The sequence below is a fragment of the Durio zibethinus genome, chromosome 2 (genome assembly GCF_047325235.1).
Source record: "Durio zibethinus cultivar Kanyao isolate XHJ-2024 chromosome 2, ASM4732523v1, whole genome shotgun sequence".
NCBI classification, from domain to species: domain Eukaryota; kingdom Viridiplantae; phylum Streptophyta; class Magnoliopsida; order Malvales; family Malvaceae; genus Durio; species Durio zibethinus.
This window is the reverse complement of record NC_143163.1, coordinates 4153514-4178111: the sequence shown is the minus strand read 5'-3', so window position 1 is coordinate 4178111 and position 24598 is coordinate 4153514. Positions and strand designations below refer to the sequence as shown.

Here is a 24598-nt window from a genome sequence, read left to right as displayed (position 1 = left end):
TGACAACTTTTCTCTTTCTTCTAAAGCCCATCTTGTTTCTTTGACTTTGTAATTGGTTGAAAAAACTATGATTCGAACGCGTGGTTGAAATTGACAAACAAAATCGCAAATTTGGGTTTTGGACAAAAGATAAAGAGCAAAAAATTTGTCAGAAAAAAAAAAGGATTTGGGTTTCGCAAGTCTAAGTCGTTAAAAAGAGTTTTTTATGCCTCGGTTCACTTAAATAGATTTTTAAAATAGTGAAAGATAGATACAGCCTAATAAATTTAAAGGATTTAAGTGTTAAAGTTTGTTTGGTTAGTAAGAAAATCTGGATTCATGAAAGAGCACGGAGTCATTGTGCTCTTATGCAACATTAAACAAAGTTTATCTGATAAATACAACAGCAAAGCAGTCCTAATCATCATTTATTTTGGGTCAATGCCTACTAACAATTTGCGTCAAAAAAAAAAAAAAAAAAAGAAAGCCAAATGGGAAATATACAGTTGTTGGATGATAAAAATATCAGACTTACTAGTTGTTATCAGAAGAAGGATTCAACTAAAACCCCAACTTGCAAATTTCAGCATTTTTAGTTTGGCTGGTTTTGCTTAACCCAAGTCAAATTAAAGTCAACAAAGAAACAGAAAATCCGGGGGTTGCACATTGTTATCTAGATTGATTTTTTACAAGTAGACTGAGTCTCTTGTCCACAATCACGTTTCACTCATGGCCCCCTTACCAACAACTAGATTATTGGATTATATATGAACTTATTTTAATCCTTTTAACTAATCTTTGTACCATTTTTATTTTTTTTTTGCAAAAAATAGGTTTAATTGATGATTTAAGATGAAGGCGATACTTATGAATTTTGATAGTATTATCATCCTCAACAAATCAAGGTTTTTAAGTGTTAATTTAACATTAATGCAATTATTTAGTCATTTGTAATTTTAAAATTATAATATTGTAATTAGAGCTTGACATAGTTACAGTGTGATTATCTTTTTAATTAGTGAGAATCTTCACTTGACATTTTAATAAACTTTTTCATTAAATTGATGAATGAAAAAAAATTACTTTTCTTCTATATATCAAAACCGAAATTCTGTTATATAATACATACTTTATACATTTTCAAAATTTTATTTTATTTTCTTTTATCAATTATCTTCTTTTATACTGATGTAAATTGTCGAAAAAATTACTAGTAACAAATCGATAATTTTAGTCAATTTTTTTTTATTTTTAATATATTTATTATTTTAACGTAAAAATAATAAAAAAATTTAATGCACATGAAATATATAAGATATTAATAATTTAAATATAATATTAATATGTTAGGATTATTGTTTTTATTATTAAATTTTGGTGCTATATTAAGAGTATTGTGATTTTTTAATTATTTGACCAATTGTATGATATTTTCAATTTATCTTATATTATATTTTTTTGGTGAAAATGAAGAAAAATAAGAATAATACAAAATTTTTAATTTTAATAAAATAATTATGATTTTTTATATTTTTATATTTCTATTTTTATATATAACTTTTATATTATATTTTTATATTTCTATTTATTATTAAATATTTTTATTATAATTCAAAACTAATATTTTGATCTTTTATTTCTTTAACAATCAATTGAACACTTTAATTGAAATTGTCACGAGAACAAATTTAATTATTATTATTATTATTATTATTGATGATAACTCAATCGTGATTATTTATTCTTGATTAATGATATTTTATATTTTATTTATTTTTATATATTTCCATTAAAATTATTTATTTACACAAAATTAAAGGAAAGTTAAAACGAGAAAATGAAAAAAATCTCAGTTATTTTTATTTTTTCTTTTTTTCTTTCTTTTTTTGTAATTTTTTATGAAAAATAATTTTAAAAAATTAAGAAAAATTAATAAGAAAAATAGAAAAATCAAGATTTTCATTAATTTTTTTTGTATTTTTTATTTTATTTTTAAAAAGTAAAAAAATCAAAATAAATAAATAAAAAGCCATCTGTGGCCGGTACTAGATCTCATCTTATATAAATCTTATATAAATACATAAAAGCCAAAAATTTTGGTAAAAAGGATAATTGTCATATGTGGGTAGTTTAAGTTTTTGACATGTGGATAGCCTTAAATAATTACCATGTATCCATTTCTTAATGTTTTCAATTTGATTTAATTTAATTTTGATTTTAACCAAATTAATTGTATTTATTTTTAATAACTTAAATTTCTCTCTAAATTAATTTTAACTATTAATTGATTTAATTTTTAAACTAATTAATTACATTTGAAAATAATAATACCCTTAAATTAAGGAAGATTTGTTTTTTTTTCTTAAAAAGATATTAGATTAACTAAGAATTCAGATTTTGTAATTTTGAGGAAAAACTGCATTAATTCAATATCTTTTATTACTTATTATATTATACATTTAATAATAATAAATTTTAATACATTTATGATAATGTTGTTTGATAGCAATATAACTACAAATGTTCTTTCAAAAAGAATATTAAACGAATCAAATTTGATTATTTTTCAACTTTGTTTTATTATAATTTTGTCTCATTATCTTATAAGAAATTTACTTTGTAGCCTTACTTGCTATTTTTTTTTTGTAAGTTTATTAAAGTTTTACTCATATTTTTTGTTTGTGCAATTGTTATGTTTTATTTTTAGAATAGTAATTTTATCAACTATATATTTTAGCATTTTTTATTTTCTAATTTATAATTTAAAAGTGAATCTTTGATATTTTTATATATATATGTTGAATGTAATATTACTAGAAAATTCTTTTCTTCAACGATGTATTAATTAATAGAGACTTAATGATTTTGTTTTATTTTTAGAGGTTATTCGATAAGATTATATTAATTTGTAAGGTTTTTTAATCAGATGTCAATGATGATTGATTAACCTGAATACTATCATGCTAGGCAGCTATGCATTGGTCGAGAGCTAAATTATAAGTATTCTCAAATATTGTATTGTAAACTAAGTCGACCTAAAATGATGTAGTTGATTATGATCTGACTAAATGTGTCTTGATTTCAATTGAAAATGGAAAAACTTATTTTCTAAGTTTATAGTGTATGAAGCTTTAGATGATAAAAGGGGTTTTAGTTTATAAGTTTTACTAATCTTATAAAAAATAACAAATTTCTCAAATTTGTGAAATTTATCACTTGTTTCATTTACAAGTCCTAAAATTTTGAAAAAACTAAAAAATATATATTATTAAAACTCTTATATCCAATTTGCTATAGTCTTTTTATTTTATTTTTTTAAATAAACATTCTTGATTCAATTTCTTTTTTAGATAGATAAACATTTTAAGATGTCATAAAAACACTCATAATGTGAAAATAAAAATGCTAATGGTTTGGTTTTAATGTAAGTTCAACTCCTTCAAAATATTATATATATATTAATATAAGTCATTCATCAATTCGAAGAAAATATATGTACAATTAAGTTTTAATTTTAATATATTAATATTACAAAAAAGTCTTACAATTAATATCAAATTTTATTTCCATATTGATTTTTTTAAACATGTAATTTTATTTAATTAATTACTTTTATGTCTTCTTAAAATTAGGTAAATATATATGATATTCAATTTAAAGTGACAATTATATTCTATATATTCAACATAGATTCATGACTTTGAAAGAAGTAAGGAGGTTTTAATTGTTATAAGCAAAATTGGAATTATTAATTTTGCCTATGCCTTCGGATAAGTAAAGTAACAAATTATATTGCTGATTCTTTAATAAAAATGGAAGTGCAAAAAATAAAATTATTTTATGTCTGATGACAATAGACTCCAAAGCGATTAGATTTTTTTTTTTTTGAGAAATTAAATTGTGTGTATTATTAGGTGTTGTTATAGTTTTTTTTTTTTTTTTTTAATTTATATATTGGAGTTTTCTTTGGTGAAATTCTTAAGTTCTGTAATATTCTGATTTATGAATGAAATTATTTTTTTAATCAAGAAAAAAATCTATATCACACTTTTTTGTTTTGCACTTTTATAGTTTTTTTTTTAATAATTAAATCAAAGTTATCTATTACATTGTAAATAAAATAATGATAAAAATTATTTAAGGTGACTTAAGCTTTTTATCAACCAGTGTCAATATATTTTATAATAATGAAAATAAAATTTAAATTGTTTTCTAAAATTGTATTTATATTAAAATTTGAAATAATATTATATTACAAAATAAAAATAAATTTTAAATTATTATAGATACATTTGCCCTATGCATAGTAGAAATATAAAAATTTAAATTTTTAAATAAGTAATATTTGACAATTAATTTTTTGAATTGAAAAAATAACAATTTTCTTGACCCTAATGTATTGAAATTACATAATATTTTAAAATATTTGATAGAAATCAAAATTTTGCTTCCATAATGTATTGAAAATTATATTATTTTGCTTCCATAGCATGAGTTTAAAACTAATAAATATATAAAAATCAAAGTCTTTGGCAAACAAGATAATTACCCTATGTGATAGTATAATTTTTTCATATGTAGATAGCCTTGAATAATTATCATGTATCCATTAAAATTTGAGATAATAAGATTTGATTCACCAAATTAATTGTATTAATATTTAATAGCTCACATTTCTTTATCAATTAATTTTAATTCTTAATTAATTTGATTCTAATGAAAGTAATTACATTTACTTTTAATAGATTAAACCTCTTAATTGATTTTAATTTTTAATTTAATTTAATTTTACTTAAATTAATCATATTTATTTTTAATAGCTTATATCTCTTTTAAATTTATTGTATTCACGACGTTTTGTTTGCTTTTTTAACATTAAATATTATTGAATACGGGTTTAATTAAAAAAAAAAAAAACTTAATAATGTTCGACTTGAAAAATTATCCACGTTGTTTCTCGCATATAAGTTGAGATTAGTTCTCCCAAATTCTCAATTTTAGAAAAAAAAAATCTCAAATAGTAAAATTATTCTAAAATTTAATCTTTTTTTTTTTTTTCATATTTTCTATACTTATGACATAATTTATGTTTTTAGGCCTATCCTTCTTTATATATATATTAATTTTTTTGTGCAACTTGACTATAAGGTATTAAATGTCAATTTGAATATTTTAATTTTAATTTCATTTTATATGTTAAAACACTTAAGGTTTATGTTATGTTTAAAGCAGATATTTTATTTTATTATATATTTACATTAAATAACTCTAAATATATAAATTTTAAGTTATTTTTATATATAAAATCTTATCTTATAATTTTAAAAAAATTATATTATATATAAACTTATTGATATAAAAAGATACTTCCGTGTATCACACCATCACCCAACTCGGCAGCTCGGGTTTATGAACCAGACCCAACCCTAATTAACCAAGACCCTAGTATCTCTTTTCGGAAAACCTCTCTTCTTTTCGGTCTTCCTTTTTCTTTCATCCACAGAAATCGGAAGAAAAACACAGTTGACAGTCCAACGGGAAGGAAGAATTGTATAAAAATTTTATTTACTTTTAGGCATGCCCATTTAGTTTTTAGCTTAGTTGATTGCTTTGACTTATGACCGTTGGAGGAAAGAGAATTGTATTGCTGATTCGATATTATCGGATATAGTTGGGCGAGCAAAAAAGCAGCCTGTAAATAAAATGCATTTCCTGTTGAGATTTTCAATCACATTGTCTCTCTCTTCAACTTTTTTTGTCTTCTTCTTCTTATTAATGAAAAGTTGTCTTATTATACATGATCTGGCATTTTGACTTGGATCAAGTACACTTCGTGTTTTATTATTGTATAATAATAAACAGAAGGAGTAATTACCGTAATCTGCTTAACATTCAAAGCACCTAAATAAGAAAGCGACACGCTGCCAATGAGACGAAGTTGGCAGTTGGTTGCACATTGTCTCTAGCTAATACGGCGTTTCTCACTCTCAAGTATCCCTCACTATCCAAATGAGAATTGAACATTTGTCGAATTTTTGTTTGGGGATTCAATGCAAAAATTCCATTTCGATGAAAATGAATGAAATGAACCATGTGAATGTCAATTGGGGGGAATTATTGATAGTCAAACAGAAGGCTAAATTAAAATACCGATCAAATGTGCCATTCATTTATGCATTTCCTTCCATTTCCAAGCATGAAAATTAAAACAAAAATCTTGGCAGGTAGATCAAGAAAACAGAGGGCACATTCATTGCATAATTAGCTTTTTATATTATCTGATTGTGATATCCTTTATTTTTAAAAAAATAAAAAGCCAAAACCCAAACTAATGAGAAACACACTACTACACTAGGGTCTATATATGAGCTTTTCCAGCTTATCCATTGCTTAATAAGCCTTTAAATAAATGAAAAGTTATTTTTAGGAGGAAAAAGAGTTTACCCACATTATTATTAATTGCTAGGTAACAATTCCAAGTAGCATGAGATGTCCAAAGAGCAAAATATATCTGCAGATGAGATCTTCTTTAAGGGAATTTTATTGCCTGTGAAAGGTAATAATTGGACTGAGCAAGGGAGAAAGCTGACTTTGCGAAATACACTGCTTGTAGATGATGACGACTTTGACTACTCACTCCCATGGTTGCAAAAGGGTTCAGGCTGGTGGAAAGAGCGGTTGGGGCTCGAAGAAGGGGACAGGATTGAACCATTTCTTGAGAAAGTAATTGAAAAGAGTCTTATGTTTATCCATGATGAAGATCTTATCAGCAAAAAAAATATAGGTGAGATTGCCGATTAGAATTCCTGTTCTTTTTATTTTCCCCAAGTGACAGCAGCAAAAAAATACATTTTCCCTTCTGTTTTAATTTGTACATGCCGTTGCACCAGGTAAAAGTCTCAAAGATGTGTTTTCTCTATTTTACTTAAACCAAAAATATAAAATAAAGCTTTAAGCCATCTTAACTTTATTTTGTACATAATGAATAATGAAATTTATTTTGAATAAAAAATTTAATTTAATTAATTCATGTAATCAAAATAATATTATGATAAAAAATTCATAACATCAAAAGAAAAAAATAATTAAATTTATTTTAAAATGAAATTTTGCCTTGAATTGTTTCATACTCCATGAAGGCAAACTTTTACGATATTAACAATGATACCTTCTTCTCGTCTCTCTATCTTGACGTGTTGCATCATTTCAACTTAATTGGATGGATGATATTGATATGCATAGTTATTAAGTTATTGAAATGAAAATGTTAAGATTTGGTTTGAATTTCATAATTTTATATTGAAAGTTAAGTGAAGTTATAAGAGTTTGAATTTATCTTGTATCCACATCAAGAGTTTAGTAAAATTATAATAGTTTCATCCTTATAAATAAAATATTTTGATTTTAGTTTGGTAATTCTAAATAATTATACACCAAAAAAATAGCTAAGTGAGTAGGTTATTAAAATGGTGCTATTGGGTTTTGGGTTAGTTTTGAGTAAAGAGTTTATAATGATTTTTTTCATTCCAAAAGTCTCACAATTGTAAAAATTTATTTGTTAGTGGATTGGGTTTGGAGTAGATTATTTTGAATTATACTAAAACAAATATATTTGTATATTTTTATTCTTAATTTGAGCTTATTAGTTTTTGTGTGAGTGCTGTGTGTGTGTTAATTTACCAACATTGTGCGTGTTGATTTTTCAATAAGTGATATCAGAACGAGGTTCGAAAAGAGTCAAAGCAGGCCCAAAAGATCCAAAGTATAATTCAAGATTTGTTAGTACAATAAGTGTTGGATCAGGTATTATAGAGTAATAAGCCTGAGAAAATATATGACAGTAATTGGAATAAACTTTAAAAGAAAACTGTTAGTACTATTAGGTTAGCACTAGCCCTAGAGGTAAAGTATAATGTATTGACTGATAGTACTTAAAAGAGTTTGTGGAATAAGTTTGATTGTATTTATGCATCGAAGTCATTAACTAATAGATTATGTTTGAAGATGGATTTGTATTCTCTGAAGATAAAAAAATGTATGAGTCTTTATAATAATATGAATAAGTTTAATAGATTGGTTTCTCAATTGCTGATGATTTCTATTAATAAGTTAGAAGATGAAGAGAATGCTTTAATTTTGTTATCATCTTTACACAAGTTCTATAGACCTTTAGTGTAGACTTTGTTAGTGAGTAGATCTACTTTGAATTTGAATGATGTAACCGCCTTGTTGTGTGAGAATAAAATGTTTATAGAAACACAGAACTCATCACCTGAAGGGAGTACACTAGCTGTAGATGGTTTTTATCAATAGAAGACTCAAAAAGGGGTTGATCGATAAAGAAAAAGATCTAAGTTAAAGACGGAGATTACAGTGATATAAAATGTTATTACTGTAGTGAAAACGAACATATCCAAATACGTTACAAGAAGCTAAGAAAGGATATAACTACTTTCAAAATGATAAATAATGAGAAAAAATCGGATGAAAAAAAGAGTGATACTGCTACTGTTGTGTCTAATGATAGTTATGTTGTTTTAAAGACCTTTGTGTATAGGATTCAGACTTTGAAAAAGTGATAAAAGTTGAGTTTTAGATTTAACTACTACAGTTCATATCTGTAATGATAGGAGTTACTTTATAGAGTTGAAAGAGAAAAAAAAGTATAGGGATATTGTGGTTGCCAACAATAAAAATGTGCATATTCAAGGCATTGGGAGTGTTTACCTTAAATCTCACGATGATGTTATTAGGACATTTCATCATGTAAGGTATGTACCAAGTTGTAGCTACAATTTGATTACTTTTGGTGAGTTAATTTCTTGAAAGTACACATATTATGGTAATAATGATTGGTTGAAAGTGTATAAAAATGGTAATGTGATTCTTCAAGAGAATATGATAAAAAATTACTTATACATGCTTGATGGATCCAAATGCTGAAATTTCTGTGATAAAAGAAAATAAAAAGGTAAGCATGTTAGCTTTGCAGATACCATTGAAGTGTTTGAAAATTCAAGTTAAAAGAAGATTTGTTGGGATTTGTTTTGAATCTCATAATCCTATATCAAAAGTTAAGTAAAGTTTTAAGAGTTTAAGTTTATATTGTATCATATATCAAGAATTTAGTAAAGTTATAATGGTTTCAACTTATAAATAAGATGTTTTAATTTTAATTTAATAATTCTATATGGTTAGACATTAAAAGAATAGCTAAATGAGTAGTTATTAAAATGGTGTTATTGGATTTTGGGTTAAGTTTTGAGTAAAGAGTTTTTTATGATTTTTTTCATTCTAAAAGTTTCACAATTGTAAAGATTTATTTGTTAATGGATTGGGTTTAGAGTAAGTCATTTTGAGTTAGATCGAAATAAATATATTTATGTGTTCTTATTCTTAATTTGAGCTTACTATTTTATGTGTAGGTGCTATGTGTGCATATTGATTTCTTAATAGAAAAGACCATCTATTCTTTTTATATTGGTAGAAATTTGAAAGTGTACTTTTTGCTACATCAAAGCTTGGATGGATATTCTACTCATTCTTTAAACAAAGACAACCATACAACGACGATAAAAAAACGTCCTTTAAAGATAAATATAGGCATCTTTTACTGTTTTTATGTTTTATTTCTAAAGAAAGGATTATTCCTTCAACGATAAAAGAGAGATCCCTTAAAATAAGATATTATACCGTGACACGACAACGACCAGCAATGAAGATATCAATATTAATCAATACAATTAATTTTGTAGAGAATATTAAGAAAAGTTGGAAATGTTCATGTGCCATCTTTTTTTGTGTTTTTTTTACTTTTTATTTATTTTATTTATTTTTATTAGATAAAATTTATAAAAAAATTTAATGGAAGTAATGATGAAACAATTTGTATTTAATTGTTTATAATTAGCATCGATCCAGCATAAGTATTTTTTTTTTTATAATTGAAATTAGATTAATGCATTTTTTAAATGGGGTTGGATTGAAAACGAATTTAATATGTTTTGTCCCGTTTTACGTGTGCACATGGGACTTTTTTTTTTCATTTTCTTTAGGTTAAATTATATAACAAATATATGTACTTTAGTTAAATTGTAAAATTTATCTCACTATCTTAATGTGTTCAAATTGAATTCATACACTTCATTTAATTGTCGAATTTAGTTAAATTGTTAACTGTTCAAACTTTTTTTGTTAAAATTGATGATGTTGTATTTTTTTTTACGTGGCATTTTTACTTACGTAGCCATTGACTTTATTAATGTATAAAGTTCACATGGTCAGAGATGATAATGTGGCAAAATTTTTTGAAATGTCATCATTTTTTCATGCAAACTTTTCTTGAATTGTGCAGCTCATCTTTATACTTTAGTTAAATGATAGAATTAGTTCTTCTACCTTAATATGTGTTCAAATTTAATCCATATTCATTAATTAATTATCAAATTTAAGATTTGACATTAAATAACATATAAAAATATAAATTATTAATTCGACTGTGACACTTTTTTATATTTGAATTATTAATTGGATTTAATTTAAAAAATTGAGTTTATCTCAAATTAGATTATAAGCCCAACACAAACTAAATTTTATTTATTTGTTTTTTTCATTTTTTGTTAATTTTTATTTTTAATATTTTTGAAATATAAAAAATAAAAAATAAAAAATAGATAAAAAAATTGTAAAATGATAGAAGCATAAAAGTTAGATAAAAAAAACCATATCAACAAACTGAGATATACAATCAACAATAAAAAACAATTGTGGACATTCTATTTTTTCCACAAAAAAAATTTCAATATTAAATGGGTTTTGTCTTTCATCTCAAATTGGGTTTTAAAATCGTTTTTGGATCAATTGGATTTAATTGTGAAATTGGATTAAGCTCAAATTTAAAACCCAAAAGTATTTTATTTATTTATTTATTTTTATTGTTTAGTTAATGATAGTTAAGAAGTTAAAGTAAAAAAAAGCAAAAAAAAATCAAAAATTGAAAAAAAAGTAAAATATAAAAATTTTTTAGAAAGATTGATTTAAAAAATTTTTGAGAATTCAATAGTAATGGACAAGATAACACAACAAAAAAAAAAAAAGGTAACTGACAAAAACAAATAGAAAATTTTTTTTTTTAAGGTTTCAGGTTTAGAATTTTTAAGGCATTATGCATAGTTTTACTTTAGATACTGATACAAAATGATGGTGTCGATGATCGATTTTTGGATCAATAGTAATGGACAAGATAACACAACAAAAAAAAAAAAAAAGGCAACTGACAAAAACAAATAGAAATTTTTTTTTTGAGGTTTCAGGTTTAGAATTTTTAAGGCATTATGCATAGTTTTACTTTAGATAATGATACAAAATGATGGTGTCGATGATCGATTTTTGGATAAATTTTTTCTACAATCATTGAATTTTTCAATCACTAGTTTCTAGAAATCTCATTAAAATATAAGTTTATTGAATAAAACTTATAAAAAGAAGTAAGAGAAAAACGAGGATGAGAGATGAGAAAAAAAAAAGAAAATTAAAAAAAAATGTATTTTTTTGTTTTTATAACAGGTTGAAATAACATCGTTTTATAAGACCGGTTTGTAGTAACTGTTGTGTTGACCTATACATTAACTCTGTTTACAACTCAGCCTATTTGTATTGAAAAGTTTTTTTTGTCTTTTATTTTAGTTTTATTTTACTTATTTTAGATCAAATTTTAAATTCGATAATTAATTGACATATAAGGATAAAAAATGAATACATATTAAGATAAAATGACTAATTCCACCATTTAACCAAAGTATAGGAAAAATTTGTATAATTTAAGAAAAAAATGGCGTGAAAAAAATAATGACATGTCAAAAAATTTTGCTACATCATCATCTTTGATCACATGAAATATAAACGTTAGCAAAGTCAACGATCACATAAGTAAAAATACCATGTTAGAAAAATTAAAATGTTATGTCATCAATTTTAATGAAAAAAGTTTGAACCGTTAACAATTTGATTAAATTCAATAATTAAATAAAGTATAGGTATCAAATTTAAATACATTAAAATAGAGGAACTAATTTCACAATTTAACTAAAGTACATATATATGTTACATAATTTGAACATTTCTTTACTTTTTAAAGCTTTTACTTTTTTTGTTTTCCTTTTTTTTTTTTGAACTTTTTACTTTTACTTTTTATTAGATAAATTTTGTAATAAAAAATTCAATTAAGATAAAGATGACAAAATAATTCATATTCGATGGATTTCGATTCATCTCAATACAATTAGTGTACTTTTTTTTAATTTAGGATAATTGGGTTGAATTTATTTTAAATTGAGCTTAGATCACAATAAAGTTTTGAACATTTTGCCTTGGTTTTTGTATATATGAAAATATATTTTTTATTATTTATTTATTTTTATATATATTATAAAAAATTATTTAATACATTAATTTCATAAATTTACATGCCATCCCATTTAGCTTTTTTTGTTTTTTTTATTTTATTTATTAGATAAAATTTATAAAGAAAAACAATCAATGGATGTAGAGATGACAAACAACTTATATCTGATGGATTTTCGTTTCGTCATGATCTTACCAATGTGATTTTTTTATATAAAGATTGGGTTATTTTTTATTTTTTTGAACAAATTGTGTCAAGTCAGGATTGGTTTTTAGGTGTTGTGCCTCGACTTTCCTTGAAATATATAAAATAATATATTTAATTATTTATTTAATTTATATTTATATATATGTATTATATTAATAAATATATTATTTGTACTTTAATTTAACAAAAATTGCATTTATATATAATTAAGGTATAATTTATATTAAAAAATACGTGCACTTATATTTGTATATACGTTGTCATCAATTAGAACTGGCATAAAAATTTTACTTATTTATATTTAAAACATAATTTTAAAAAATAAAAAATTATCCCCTAATAAAATGTGGGTCTAATTCTATTAAACTTAAATATAGTTGTTTAGCTCATGTTGTAAATTCTACATTCTAAATCTAATACTAATTTAAAATTTTCAATATTTAAACTCTAATAACTAAAATTAATAGTACAATATTTTAATAATAAATCTCATGATTGTTGGTTAAATTAATACTAACTCATGATTCCATATATTAAATTTATGTATTATTTTTTCTAATATTAAAGTATTTGAGTTGTCATGATTTACTTAAACAAAAACTGAATTAAAAAAATAAAAAATAATAACATAAAAAATAAGGGTATTAAGATTTTTATTTTTATATTAATATTTTTTAAAAATTTATCCATTTCCTTAAGAAAAACAATCCATATCTAACTTTTTTTCTCTTACAAAATATTTTTCCCATAATTTCTTTTTCTTCTACCCATAAAATGGATGTGTATATTTCTATATTATATACTGGTTAGCTACCCGTGCAATGCACGGATTATTTTTATTTTATTTAAATTTAAATAAAAATATAAATTAATATTATTGAATTATTTACATATTCAAAATATATGTAACATATAAATAATGTAATTAAAATATCAAACATAATAAAAATAAGGTTTTCATTTTAAAATTCTGTTGAAGGTTATAATGAATTTTTTGTTTCATAATTGTAGAGTTATAATAAGATTCATAAATGATTTTTTAAGAATCTTGATGAAATCTTTTATAATTCTGAGATTTTTTTAAGTTAAGATATAAATAAACTTGAAATTAATACTACTGTTGAGATTATCCTTAAATTATTTCTTTTCAATTTTATTTTTTTATGAAAAATAATCTCCTGATTTAAAATTATGTTATATGTTTCATAATTGGGATATGAGTTAAAAAATTATTCACTCTTTGAATGTGTAACTAGTATATAAATTTTTGTTTATGGCACATAACTCTATTATATTAATTAGTCATAGCATCATTTTTTTATACAAATGAAGAATATTGAATAAATAATCAATTAAAAGATAAAATATATTACCTGATTGAGTGAAGAATTCATGAAAAAATAAAAGATCTGTAGACCATACCGTTAAAAATATAAGACTATGTGTGTTTTTGTAGTTTATAAAAAAAATATTACAGTTGATTTGAAAAAAAAAATCTTACCTAATTGAGTAAATATTATGTTTAGTGAAATACTACCTCTTACCTGATGGAGTGAATATTATGTTTATTGAAACAATATCTATCATTAAAAAAAGCATGTTAATTCCTGTAGTAAGTATAGACTAATAAAAAGAGAAACTAAATTAATAGTAGGAAAAAATATGTTTAGTTTAGTGAGATATTGGGAAAGCTATATAACTAAGAACTACCAACAATGAGGGCTTTATTGAAGTTGTTCTGGTATTTTTATATATATATATATTTCACATTTTCTGTGTGAAATATATTTAAAATTTGAAGATAATATAATGATTATTTTATAAAAAATTAAAGATATTAAATAATCTTTTTAAAAGTTGTGATAAATTTAAATATTTATGTTAATTACAGATAAATTAAAAAAAATAAATTAATTTAAAATTGATTTTAAATTGAGATAGAGTGATATACAAGAGAAACTTGATATAGAAGAGAAACTTTTCTGAAGTTGATTTGGTATTTATATATATTTTTTCACATTTCCTTTGTGAATAACATTTAAAAGCTAAAGATAATATAATGATTATTTATAAAAATATTAAAGATATTAAATAATACTTTTAAAAGTTGTGATAAATTTAAGTATTTATGTTAATTGCAGATAAATTGAAAAAGATAAATTACTTTAAATTTAGTTTTAAATTAATATAAGGTGATGTATAAAAGAAACTTTCTTGAAGTTGTTTTGGTATTTTATTAAAATTTAAAATAATTGTTTATTAAATTTTAAAATTTTAGATAATTTAATAATTTTTAAAATATATATTTTTTATAAATAATCTTAAATTAATAAATATCTTATGTGTCATCATAATAAAAAATTCTAAGAATTATTTTACTTATTGAAAAAAAATTGTCCACATCGCATCAGGAGTTACTAGTAATTATGTATATTGTAATAAATATATATATATATATGATTTGACTCAATAATTAATTATTTACCTTGTTTAATGAGTTGAATTCGAAAATTTATGTCAAAAATAAAAAGTAAAACCATGTACTCAAATTCAGTTCGGATGCAAAGGGTGTTGATATTTAAGTATGAGTTTCATTAACTAATGTCATTAGAGTACTCTTTAAAATTTTGATATTCAAACACATATTCTAGCATAAAATTTTATTGGCTTTTTCATGTTAAAAATTTTTTTATTAGTTTTTCTTTTCTCAAAATTTGGGAAGATTATTCGAACTTCAAAGTTAAGCTCTATTTGTTTCATAAAAAATATTTTAAAATAAATAATAATATATTTTCTGTGTTTCTTTGATAACAATTTAATTGATCAACAAAAACAATTTTTTAAAAAATTTTCTTCCCTTTTCAAAAAGTTTTAAAAAATTATTAAAAACAAAATTACTTGCAAAGATCAACCCTTAAATATAAAATTTGATCAAATTCAAGTATGATAAAACTTGAATTTATTCAAATTTCAATGCCCTCCTTCCTACTAATGTAACGCTTCATTGGCATGATTTTGAATTTTCATATTAGCATTGATAATGGCATTTAGGATTTTGTAATTTTTTTTGTTTTTGATGGATTTATTTAGTAATTTTAAAATCATTTAAAACCATGATTGTTTTTAGAAGGTTTTCAAGGGTTAAGTAGCTAATCCAAAATACGTAATTTTGTTTTCATTATTTAAAAACTCGTAATGTTTGGTATATAAGATATAATAAGATAAGATAAAAAATATTATAAATAAGATTAAATTAATAATGTTATCATATTTTATGTTTAATATATATAAGGATTATGATGTGTTAATTTATTTATTTGTCCAAATTATATTTTTTTAAAATTTATATAATTTAAATTATTAATGTAATTTTTAAAAATATAATTAGATATATAAATTTAATCTTATTGATTAAAAATTATGATCTTTTCTTGAAAAGGATTAAATAATTTTATGTTAAAAAGATATTAATTATTTTTATAATTTTTATTTTTTCTTTAAATACAAATAAATATAATATAATATAATTATTATTTAATCTTATCAATAATTTTATACATTAAACATGACCAAAATCTAATACTTTATTTAGCATCATTATTATAAGATTAAAAAAAAGGAAATGTAAAATTTCACCAAAAAAATTGGGACAAAGTGTCGATCAATTAAGCCGGCTTGAGAATTGCCCAATTAAGAAAACGACAAACACGTGGGACAATATGATCTTTGTTATAAACGACAACAGTGAGACCAGGTAAAATAAATAGCACTATTCCCAAAGTATAGTCATAAACTTTGGGAATTTGTTTTCTATTTATTTAGAAAAACAGAGAAAAAGAAAAAAAAAAAGAAAAAGAAAAATGGAGCTCAAACCTGGCTTATCAGCTCTGATCACTGGCGGTGCTTCCGGGATTGGTAAAACTTTCCAAAGCTTTTCTTTCCTTTACTATTCAATTTATTTGGAGTTTTGATTTCGCATCTTCAATGGAAATAAAATTCCAAGAATCCTTAAACCGACCGATGTGATTTATTGTATTAATTTTGTGAGTTGCATAAAATTAAGAATGTGAAGCGGATGATGTAATTAATTCGAATTGTTGTTGAATTATGTGCAGGTAAAGCTTTGAGCTTAGCACTGGCAGGGAAAGGTATATTTGTGACAATTGTGGATTTCTCTGAAGAGAAAGGGAAGGAAGTTGCATCTCTGGTTGAGAAAGAGAATTCCAAATTCCATGAAAATTTAGGGTTTCCATCTGCTATTTTTGTGAAATGCGACGTTACTAATTCAAGTAAGTTCCATTTGATCTCTGTTTGTGAACTCTTCAGAGATGTGGTTGTTTTAGATAATTACAATACGTTTTTTTTTTTTTTTTAAATGAAAGACTCTTTCCTTCTTATTTGAATATAGGAGATATAACTTTAGCATTTGAGAAGCATGTGGCAACGTATGGAGGATTGGATATCTGTATTAACAGCGCCGGAATTGGTAGTCCAGTACCATTCCAGAGGGATCAAACTGATGGCACTAAGACATGGAGACATACTGTTAATGTCAATCTCGTTGCAGTTATTGATTGTAGTCGCCTTGCTGTAATGCTTCAACTTGGACTAGTTTCTGCAATTTTGCTTAATGACAGTCCCTAGGTGCAGCAATGAATAATTGTCTTGAGTTTTTGAACAGATTAAAACTATGCAAGCTCTGCAAAAGCCAGGGGTGATAATTAATATTGGATCCTCTGCAGGTCTTTACCCAATGTACATGGACCCTATCTACTCTGGCACAAAAGGTTTGCAGGTTTATTTTGGCTCAGTATGACTGCTTTAATGATCTTTTAAGTTTGCTTATAATCGTTCTTTTGGGTGAATATACTCACATCAATCATATCTTTTAAAGAATAGATAACTGGTTATGGATTTTCACCAATTCATATTTTCTCAGATTATTTATTAAGATTAGTGCCAGAAAAGGGCAAATGGATAAATTAAGAATGCATAGGTCTGAATAAAGATCTAAGAAGGGATCTATCTATATAATTCTTTCATGTAACACAAATATGTAATTTGACCATTTGCTTAAAATATTTGTTTTCCAGGTGGTGTTGTCATGTTTACTAGATCACTAGTCCCCTACAAACGGCAAGGAATACGTGTCAATGTTCTTTGCCCTGAGGTAAATCTCTGGTTTGAAGAATTTTGGATGTTCTGAAATCAGCATAGCCTCCTTGAAATGTCATCTCTGATTTGTTTTGGTAGTAATATTTAGTATTTACTGTGCTTTTTTGGTTGGGGGGTGGGAGATGGGGTGGTTTCTTTGGAATTGGAGGCTGTTTATTCTGTCTACAAACTATTTCTTTTATATAACTTGCCTTTAAATTTGAATGTAGTTTGTTCAAACAGAGATGGGAGAAAAAGTGGGCTCCAGATTTATTTCTCTGATGGGAGGCTTTGTGCCAATGGAAATGGTGGTGAAAGGTATATATCTTTTATGGAATAGTCTCTTTGCAGTGAAATCTTAGAGCAATGAGGGTAAGGCAATTCTTATATTGTCATCCAGATTGAGAATTCCTATGCTTGACAATTGTCCTAAGTCCTTTCTACTTCCTTACTGTCGTGCCATGATAAGTATAAAAGCACAATGCTTTAATTAATTGAACAAGAGAAACTTCATAATGCATTCCCTGTTGGGTTTATCAGTACATTTATTTGAGACCCAATTAAAGATGAGCTCTATCTGATGGAAAGAAAGACTATCGGTTAGGTCTCCACTAGCTTGTCATTTTCTTTTTCAGAGGTTTGTCAATTTTGTCATTGACAAACTTTCAGTTAGATAAACAATGAAATTAAAATTTAAGTTTTTGCGTGTCAGATTACTTCTTGTTCAGCCTCAAGTTTTTTTTTTTCTTCTTCTTCATCTTTTGAAAAACTTTCAATGCCTTTGTGCATTCTTAGGTGTTTTTGAGCTTATCATGGATGAGAGCAGAGCTGGTTCTTGCCTATGGATTACTAACCGCAGAGGCATGGAGTACTGGCCCAGTCCAATAGAAGAAGAAAAATACTTGTTGCGTTCTTCCTCAAGCTCCAGGAAAAAAATCTCATTCCAAGCTTCTTTAAGCTCCCAACTTCCTCAGAGATTTGAGAAAGTGTAAGTAAAATGTCAAAATATTGCTTCAGTTTTTAGAAATTTTAAGTACAACGATTGGGGGGGGGGGGGGGGGAGGGTACAATTCTTGGGTTGGCCAGCAAGCATTAACCTCTAGACCAGGTTCTTGAATGGTTGCAGAAAGCTACAATTTTGGGATAACTTATAAGAATCTAGAAGTTTTTATTCGGTAGACATTTTTTAAACTTGACTATTTTGTTGGCATGGGTTGAATATCTAGATCTGCTTCAATCAATACAGCTACCAACACCTTTCATTTTTAAGTAACCCTGTTGTTTTCAAAACTTGTAAACTCCTCATGGTCATTAATGAATAGGATGTTTATTCTGAAACTTTCCTATAAAGTTACTTTTCCTTCTGTAGCCCTCAAATGTCAACGGGAGGAAGAACTGCCTCCTGCGCATCCTTATATCTCATACGCCCTCATTCCTGAAGTATACACTAATCTAATAGCAAGGTCTAGAAAAAGAAAAAAAAAAGGATCAAAATCAGATTCAGGAAGAAAAGGATAGTTGGATGGGTGAAGTGTAATAAATCTTGAATAAAAATTGATGGGTAGGTGAAATGTAATAAATCTTGAAAGATAGGTCTGCGTAATTCAGAAAATGTAGATAGGGTGAACTGCTAAATTTGCCTTGGCAGCAGGGGTGGCACAAAGGCCACAGCCCCTCCCCCAAAATGTTTTACTTCTCTTGTTATACAATGATCAGTCCGACATAATTACTATTTTGGTCCCTTCGTTCCCTTTAAAATTATTGTTTGCCCCTAGTTTATTAATTTCCTGCCTTCGCCTTTGCTTGGCAGGCTGAATATTGAGGGGCACCTATGACTTAGGCTATGTACTTTAAATTGCTTTTGCAGCATTTATGGCCTTGACCTAATTAACTAATACAATACTTTTTTAGCTTCCTTTTTCTTATTTGTTTAAAATTTCCACATCTGCTCATTAATCTCAAACTCTCAACTCATAGAAGCTAGCATACATAAAAGTTTTCCTGTCCACTTTCTTTTGTATGTTTAATTGGTTTTTTATGGTTACTGACCAATGCCTTTTTGCTCTTCCTCTTCAGAGTTGTGCATACCTTGAGTCACCATTTTCGTGAAGCTACCCATATTGTACGCATACCATTGAAACTACCTATTCAATCAAACCACGTTCTTATGAAAATCATTTATGCTGGTGTAAATGCAAGTGATGTAAGTTTTTTACTATCCTTTTAAATGATTAATTTGATTTTGCCTTCCTTTTTTTTCCCTTTTTTAATTAAATATTTGTGTGCACTCAACTTTTTCACTTTTATGTGAAGATGTGTAAGACTCTTATATAATAAATGAAGCTATATATAAGAAGGTAGAGATGACATGCACAACAAAAGACGGGGACTGGGGAGTCGCCTTTAAGTGAGTGATTCAAGAGATGTAGAATGATTGAGGAGGCATCTTAACATGTTCTTGAGAGTATAGCATTGAATTGTGTGGAATAAAGAAAAGGGTTAATTGAGTTTAAGAATGGAGGATATATCTTGAAAGAGAGAACGATGGGCTGTAGATATTTGGAAAGAAAATGAAAGAGAATAGATGGATGAAAGAAAGGAAATCCTTCTTTAAGTTTTAATTTTAGGAATTTCAAGTCAAGGGCAGAAAAAGAGATCACTTGGAACTTGTGGCGCTGGGTTCTTTGCATTTGGAGGATGGCAAAGCTTGGGAAGTAAGAAGAGAAATGGTTTTGCAAACTGCCTATTTATCCTCGTTATTACTATGAGTTTATCTTTCTTTTCCCTAAACAGATAGTAAGTGTGCGGAGGAGGTTGGAAAGATTTCTTTTTTTTTTTTTGGTTAATCTTACCGTCCATTTGTTAGTTACTATTACTTTGCGTAATTTTCTGCCTTTTTTCAATGAGTTTTATGTCAGTAACTGCTTTTTAATGTATAATTATATACCATGTTCTTATGTGTATATTCTCCAATGAGATGTTACACGCAGGTGAACTTTAGCGCAGGTCGTTATTTCCAAGGAAACAAGAAAGACCTTAGTTCCATTCTTCCGTTTGATGCTGGATTTGAGGTGCGGGAAAAATATTAATTAAATGCCAACATGTGGTAATATAGTTCAATTATGCTAATATCCTATGGTTTATTTGTTGTAAAATTCTCACTGCATGTGGTATCTAGTTAACTTAATGTATTTTGCTGTTACAGGCAGTGGGAATAATTGCCGCCGTGGGAGATTCTGTAAGTAATTTGAAAGTTGGAACTCCTGCTGCAGTCATGACTTTTGGAGGTTATGCTGAATTCATAATGGTATAATATCCATAATTATTTATTATGTTTATAAAGATGTTGTTTCATCATCTATTTCAATATTTTTTTGCATGCCTTTTCCTACTTAGTCACATTTATTGTTAAGTGAATAAATAGTGAATATTGTACAAAATATAGGTCCCTTCAAAGCATATACTTCCCATTGGAAAACCTGATCCACAAGTAGTTGCTATGCTTACTTCAGGATTGACAGCATCAATCGCTTTGGAAAAGGTACCTCATTATTTCAGATTTTCTTATTTAGACATCAACTTTTCCATTCTACACAACCCCCTTGTCACTCACAAAATTTTTTCCCCCATCATATGTTGTTTTTGTCTAAGTTCTTCTCCCTGTAACTTTTATTGCCATATTCTCCTCGTTGTTCATGTTTTTCTAAGTTGTAGCCCTTCATTCAGATTGTTTTTTGTTTTCTCTGAAACATTTTCCATCTCCCCTTTTGACCTCATAGGCTGGTCAGATGGAATCTGGAAAAGTTGTCCTCGTAACTGCTGCTGCCGGAGGGACTGGACAATTTGCAGTCCAGGTTTGTGTTAAAATGAGATGATTTTTCTCCATTACTTGAATTTGTACAAGATATATTGCATAGTGGCCAACTTTAATCTTTGAGTAAACATTGTGAATACATGTTTTCACCTATCATTTGTTTAATAAAGTCTATTTTTTTTTAGTTTTATTATTTTTTAAGTGTACTTCTATTCCATGCTTATCATAGTTTTAAATGTATTGAAATATGGTATTTCATTATGTTTTTCCCTATCGTTTGCTTAATAAAGTCTATTTTTTTGAGTTTTATTATTATCTAAATGTACTTCTATTCCATGCTTATCTTAGTTTTAAATGTATTGAAATATTGTATTTAATTTTTTTACCATAGCATCTTCAAAGATATATTTTATATGATCATCATAATTCCATCCTCTAGGCAAGTAGTTCTATACCTTTTCAGTTTAGTGTTATTTATGATTGTTTTTGTTTCATGGCTTGAACATAATATTGCTTCTTGATATATCATATTTGTGTACTCCTATCTGCACCTTTTTTGAGCAGTAAACAAAAAATTTAATCATAAAGACTTGTGCAGCTTGCAAAAGTGGCAGGAAATAAAGTTGTTGCCACTTGCGGAGGAAAAGAAAAGGCAAGGCTCTTGAAAGAATTGGGGGTTGATCGAGTCATAGACTATAAAACTGAAGATATCAAAACTGTATGTATCTGAAATTCTTATTTTAAAAATTCTCTTTTCCACCATTCTACTTTTTTTTTTTCTTTTTTGGGGCGGGGTGTTTGGGTTAGGAAGATGAAATTGAATCCTTAATTTCTTTGGTTTGATGCAAAGAATTTTTAGTGAATTAAATTTGATTGAATGAGTTGCAGCTCTTTTAACTCAATCACTTTCGATTATATGATTCTTTAACAATAAATACTGCTGTGTCTCATTTCTCTATATCATATCCTGAAGTGATTTGGACTCTTAATTAAGAGGGATTGTAGTCTACATGGCTGGTTTTCCAACTGTTGCATCCTCTAATGATCATCCATGCTTTAACTTCTGAGATTGATCTCAACACAGTTTGCATGACTAAAATCTTGATTGTCATTGTAATAAAGGCCTTGTCATGCTACCACATGATAATTTCTATAATTGGTTGGTTTCACAGAAGGAACATCTATGACTTTTTAGTTTGCTAGGTTCTCAAAAAGGAGTTTCCTAAAGGAGTCGACATCATCTACGAATCCGTTGGTGGGAACATGTTTGATTTGTGCTTGAATGCTTTGGCTATCCAAGGACGACTCATTGTGATAGGAATGATCTCTCAGGTTGTTTTGTTTGAATGAGCTTAAAATTTTTTAAATGAACTTACTATCACTCTTGCTTTATTGATTTTGACACATAACTAACATCTTTTATATTGAGTTTTCATGTTTTCATGTTTTTAGCTCAAATTTGATTTTTTTGGGTAATTTTTAAGATAGATATATTTGTTAAAAAAAGTTTGTATGAATTTGGAGCATTGATTTATTTGCTATGCTCTCCATGCTATGGATATAGTAGTTTTAGGTTGTCAGAGAATTGATCAAACTATACCTTCTCCATCTTACATAATATTGTACTAATGAATTGTTAATTTACCTCAATTCAATCTATTCAATCTTCATATTTGCAACTTTTATAGCTTCTGATGTTTTATTTGGGGCCTTATATTCTACTTCTTTTTTATATATATAGTATCAAGGGAAGCATGGATGGAAGCCATCAAATTACCCTGGACTTGTTGAGAAGCTTTTGTCCAAAAGCCAAACTGTGGTATGTAGTTGGTAAATTACGAAATTTAAGCTTTAGAAGCTGTCCTTTGATTATGATTTCTTTAAGTACCCAAGAAAAACGGTTCTTGTACTAACTACTGACTAGCTTCTGAGAATGTAGAAAAGCCAACATGGTTGCCAAATACAAACAGATTTACTATAATTGGTTGAACGAATTCCTTTCGCAGTTTTCTGGTGATAGAAACAGCTAATTAGATGGTTTTCTTTCATCTTTGAACCTTATCCCTTTGGGGGGGGGGGGGGGGGGGGTTGGGGGCGAAGTGGGCTGGGGAGAAGCAACGGCACTGGAAATCTTGTGGCTTGATTGTTTTGAAAACACTTTTGTTTCCAGGCTGGCTTTTTCCTTTCACATTATGCCCATTTGTGGAAAGAACACCTGGATAATCTATTTCATCTTTACTCTTCGGGAAAGCTTAAGGTAATACATACTCTACCCTGTTTTTTGTTTGATATACTTTGACATAGAATTTAGTCCAAATTTCTATCTATTTAGGATGCATAAGATGTTTTAAATTAAATCGTTAGTTCTTTTTGTGCAAATATTTACTCATATTTCTTTTTCTTTGATAATATTTGAATCCATTACTGATGTAGTTTGAATTCCTAACATGCTATAATTCAATTGTAATAGGTTGCAATAGACCCAAAAAGATTTTTGGGCTTGCATTCTGTTGCGGATGCTGTTGAGTATCTCCATTCGGGTAAAAGTACTGGCAAGGTGAGCACAAATTTTCAATGAAGTATTTGCTTATTTGTTCAGTTGATCCTCGTTAAAATGGGCATCAAGCACACCAACAATGCCCCTAATGCGTTGATATTACTATAAAATCCTACAGGTGGTCGTCTGCATCGATCCAAACTTCGAACAGCAAATGGCTAAGTTATGATTTGAAGACGATGAAAAATCATCCTTCATTCCTTCTAGATAAGTTTCACTCAATCCTCAAATTGAGCAGTCCTACAAACTTTGCATCTCATACCAAAATTATACAAGTTCTACTGAGAAAGCAGAATTATGTTCCAATAAAATGGCAACCGCCTTTGTTTTTTTTTTTTTTTTTTTTTTTTATTGTATCTGACAACTTCTGCGGATAATTTATCTACTGATGCCATGTATGTATCATTTGAAACTATGATACTTTTATTTGCCGTATATTCTCAAAACATATCTAATATCACCGTTAAATATGTCAAAGCTCAGA

The 24598-nt window shown here is 26.4% G+C and overlaps 1 protein-coding gene across 2 annotated transcripts; it reads left to right on the top strand.

Annotated features, from left to right (window-relative positions):
* The first annotated feature begins 16354 nt into the window (after positions 1 to 16354).
* LOC111308929 (uncharacterized) lies at positions 16355 to 24560 on the top strand. 2 transcript variants are annotated; one of them, XM_022907623.2, is made up of 18 exons: positions 16355 to 16504; positions 16705 to 16878; positions 16998 to 17179; positions 17271 to 17376; positions 17683 to 17759; positions 17974 to 18061; positions 18539 to 18731; positions 19820 to 19946; positions 20734 to 20814; positions 20949 to 21050; positions 21189 to 21284; positions 21523 to 21597; positions 22156 to 22275; positions 22761 to 22889; positions 23299 to 23376; positions 23728 to 23814; positions 24028 to 24114; positions 24233 to 24560. In XM_022907623.2, the coding sequence occupies exons 1-18, from the start codon at positions 16450 to 16452 to the stop codon at positions 24281 to 24283; spliced, it is 1908 nt and encodes a 635-aa protein (XP_022763358.2). In that variant the 5' UTR covers positions 16355 to 16449; the 3' UTR covers positions 24284 to 24560. The 2 variants fall into 2 exon arrangements, with proteins under 2 accessions (XP_022763358.2, XP_022763360.2); XM_022907625.2 differs by lacking the exon at positions 22761 to 22889.
* The last annotated feature ends 38 nt before the right edge of the window (positions 24561 to 24598 follow it).

Excerpts from the sequence above, each read along its gene's own strand:
- LOC111308929 (XM_022907623.2), top strand. The coding sequence starts at position 16,450 with ATGGAGCTCAAACCTGGCTTATCAGCTCTGATCACTGGCGGTGCTTCC. Across the intron at positions 16,879-16,997 it reads ATGCGACGTTACTAATTCAA|GAGATATAACTTTAGCATTT; the intron begins GTAAGTTCCATT and ends ATTTGAATATAG. Across the intron at positions 17,377-17,682 it reads TATCTACTCTGGCACAAAAG|GTGGTGTTGTCATGTTTACT; the intron begins GTTTGCAGGTTT and ends TTTGTTTTCCAG.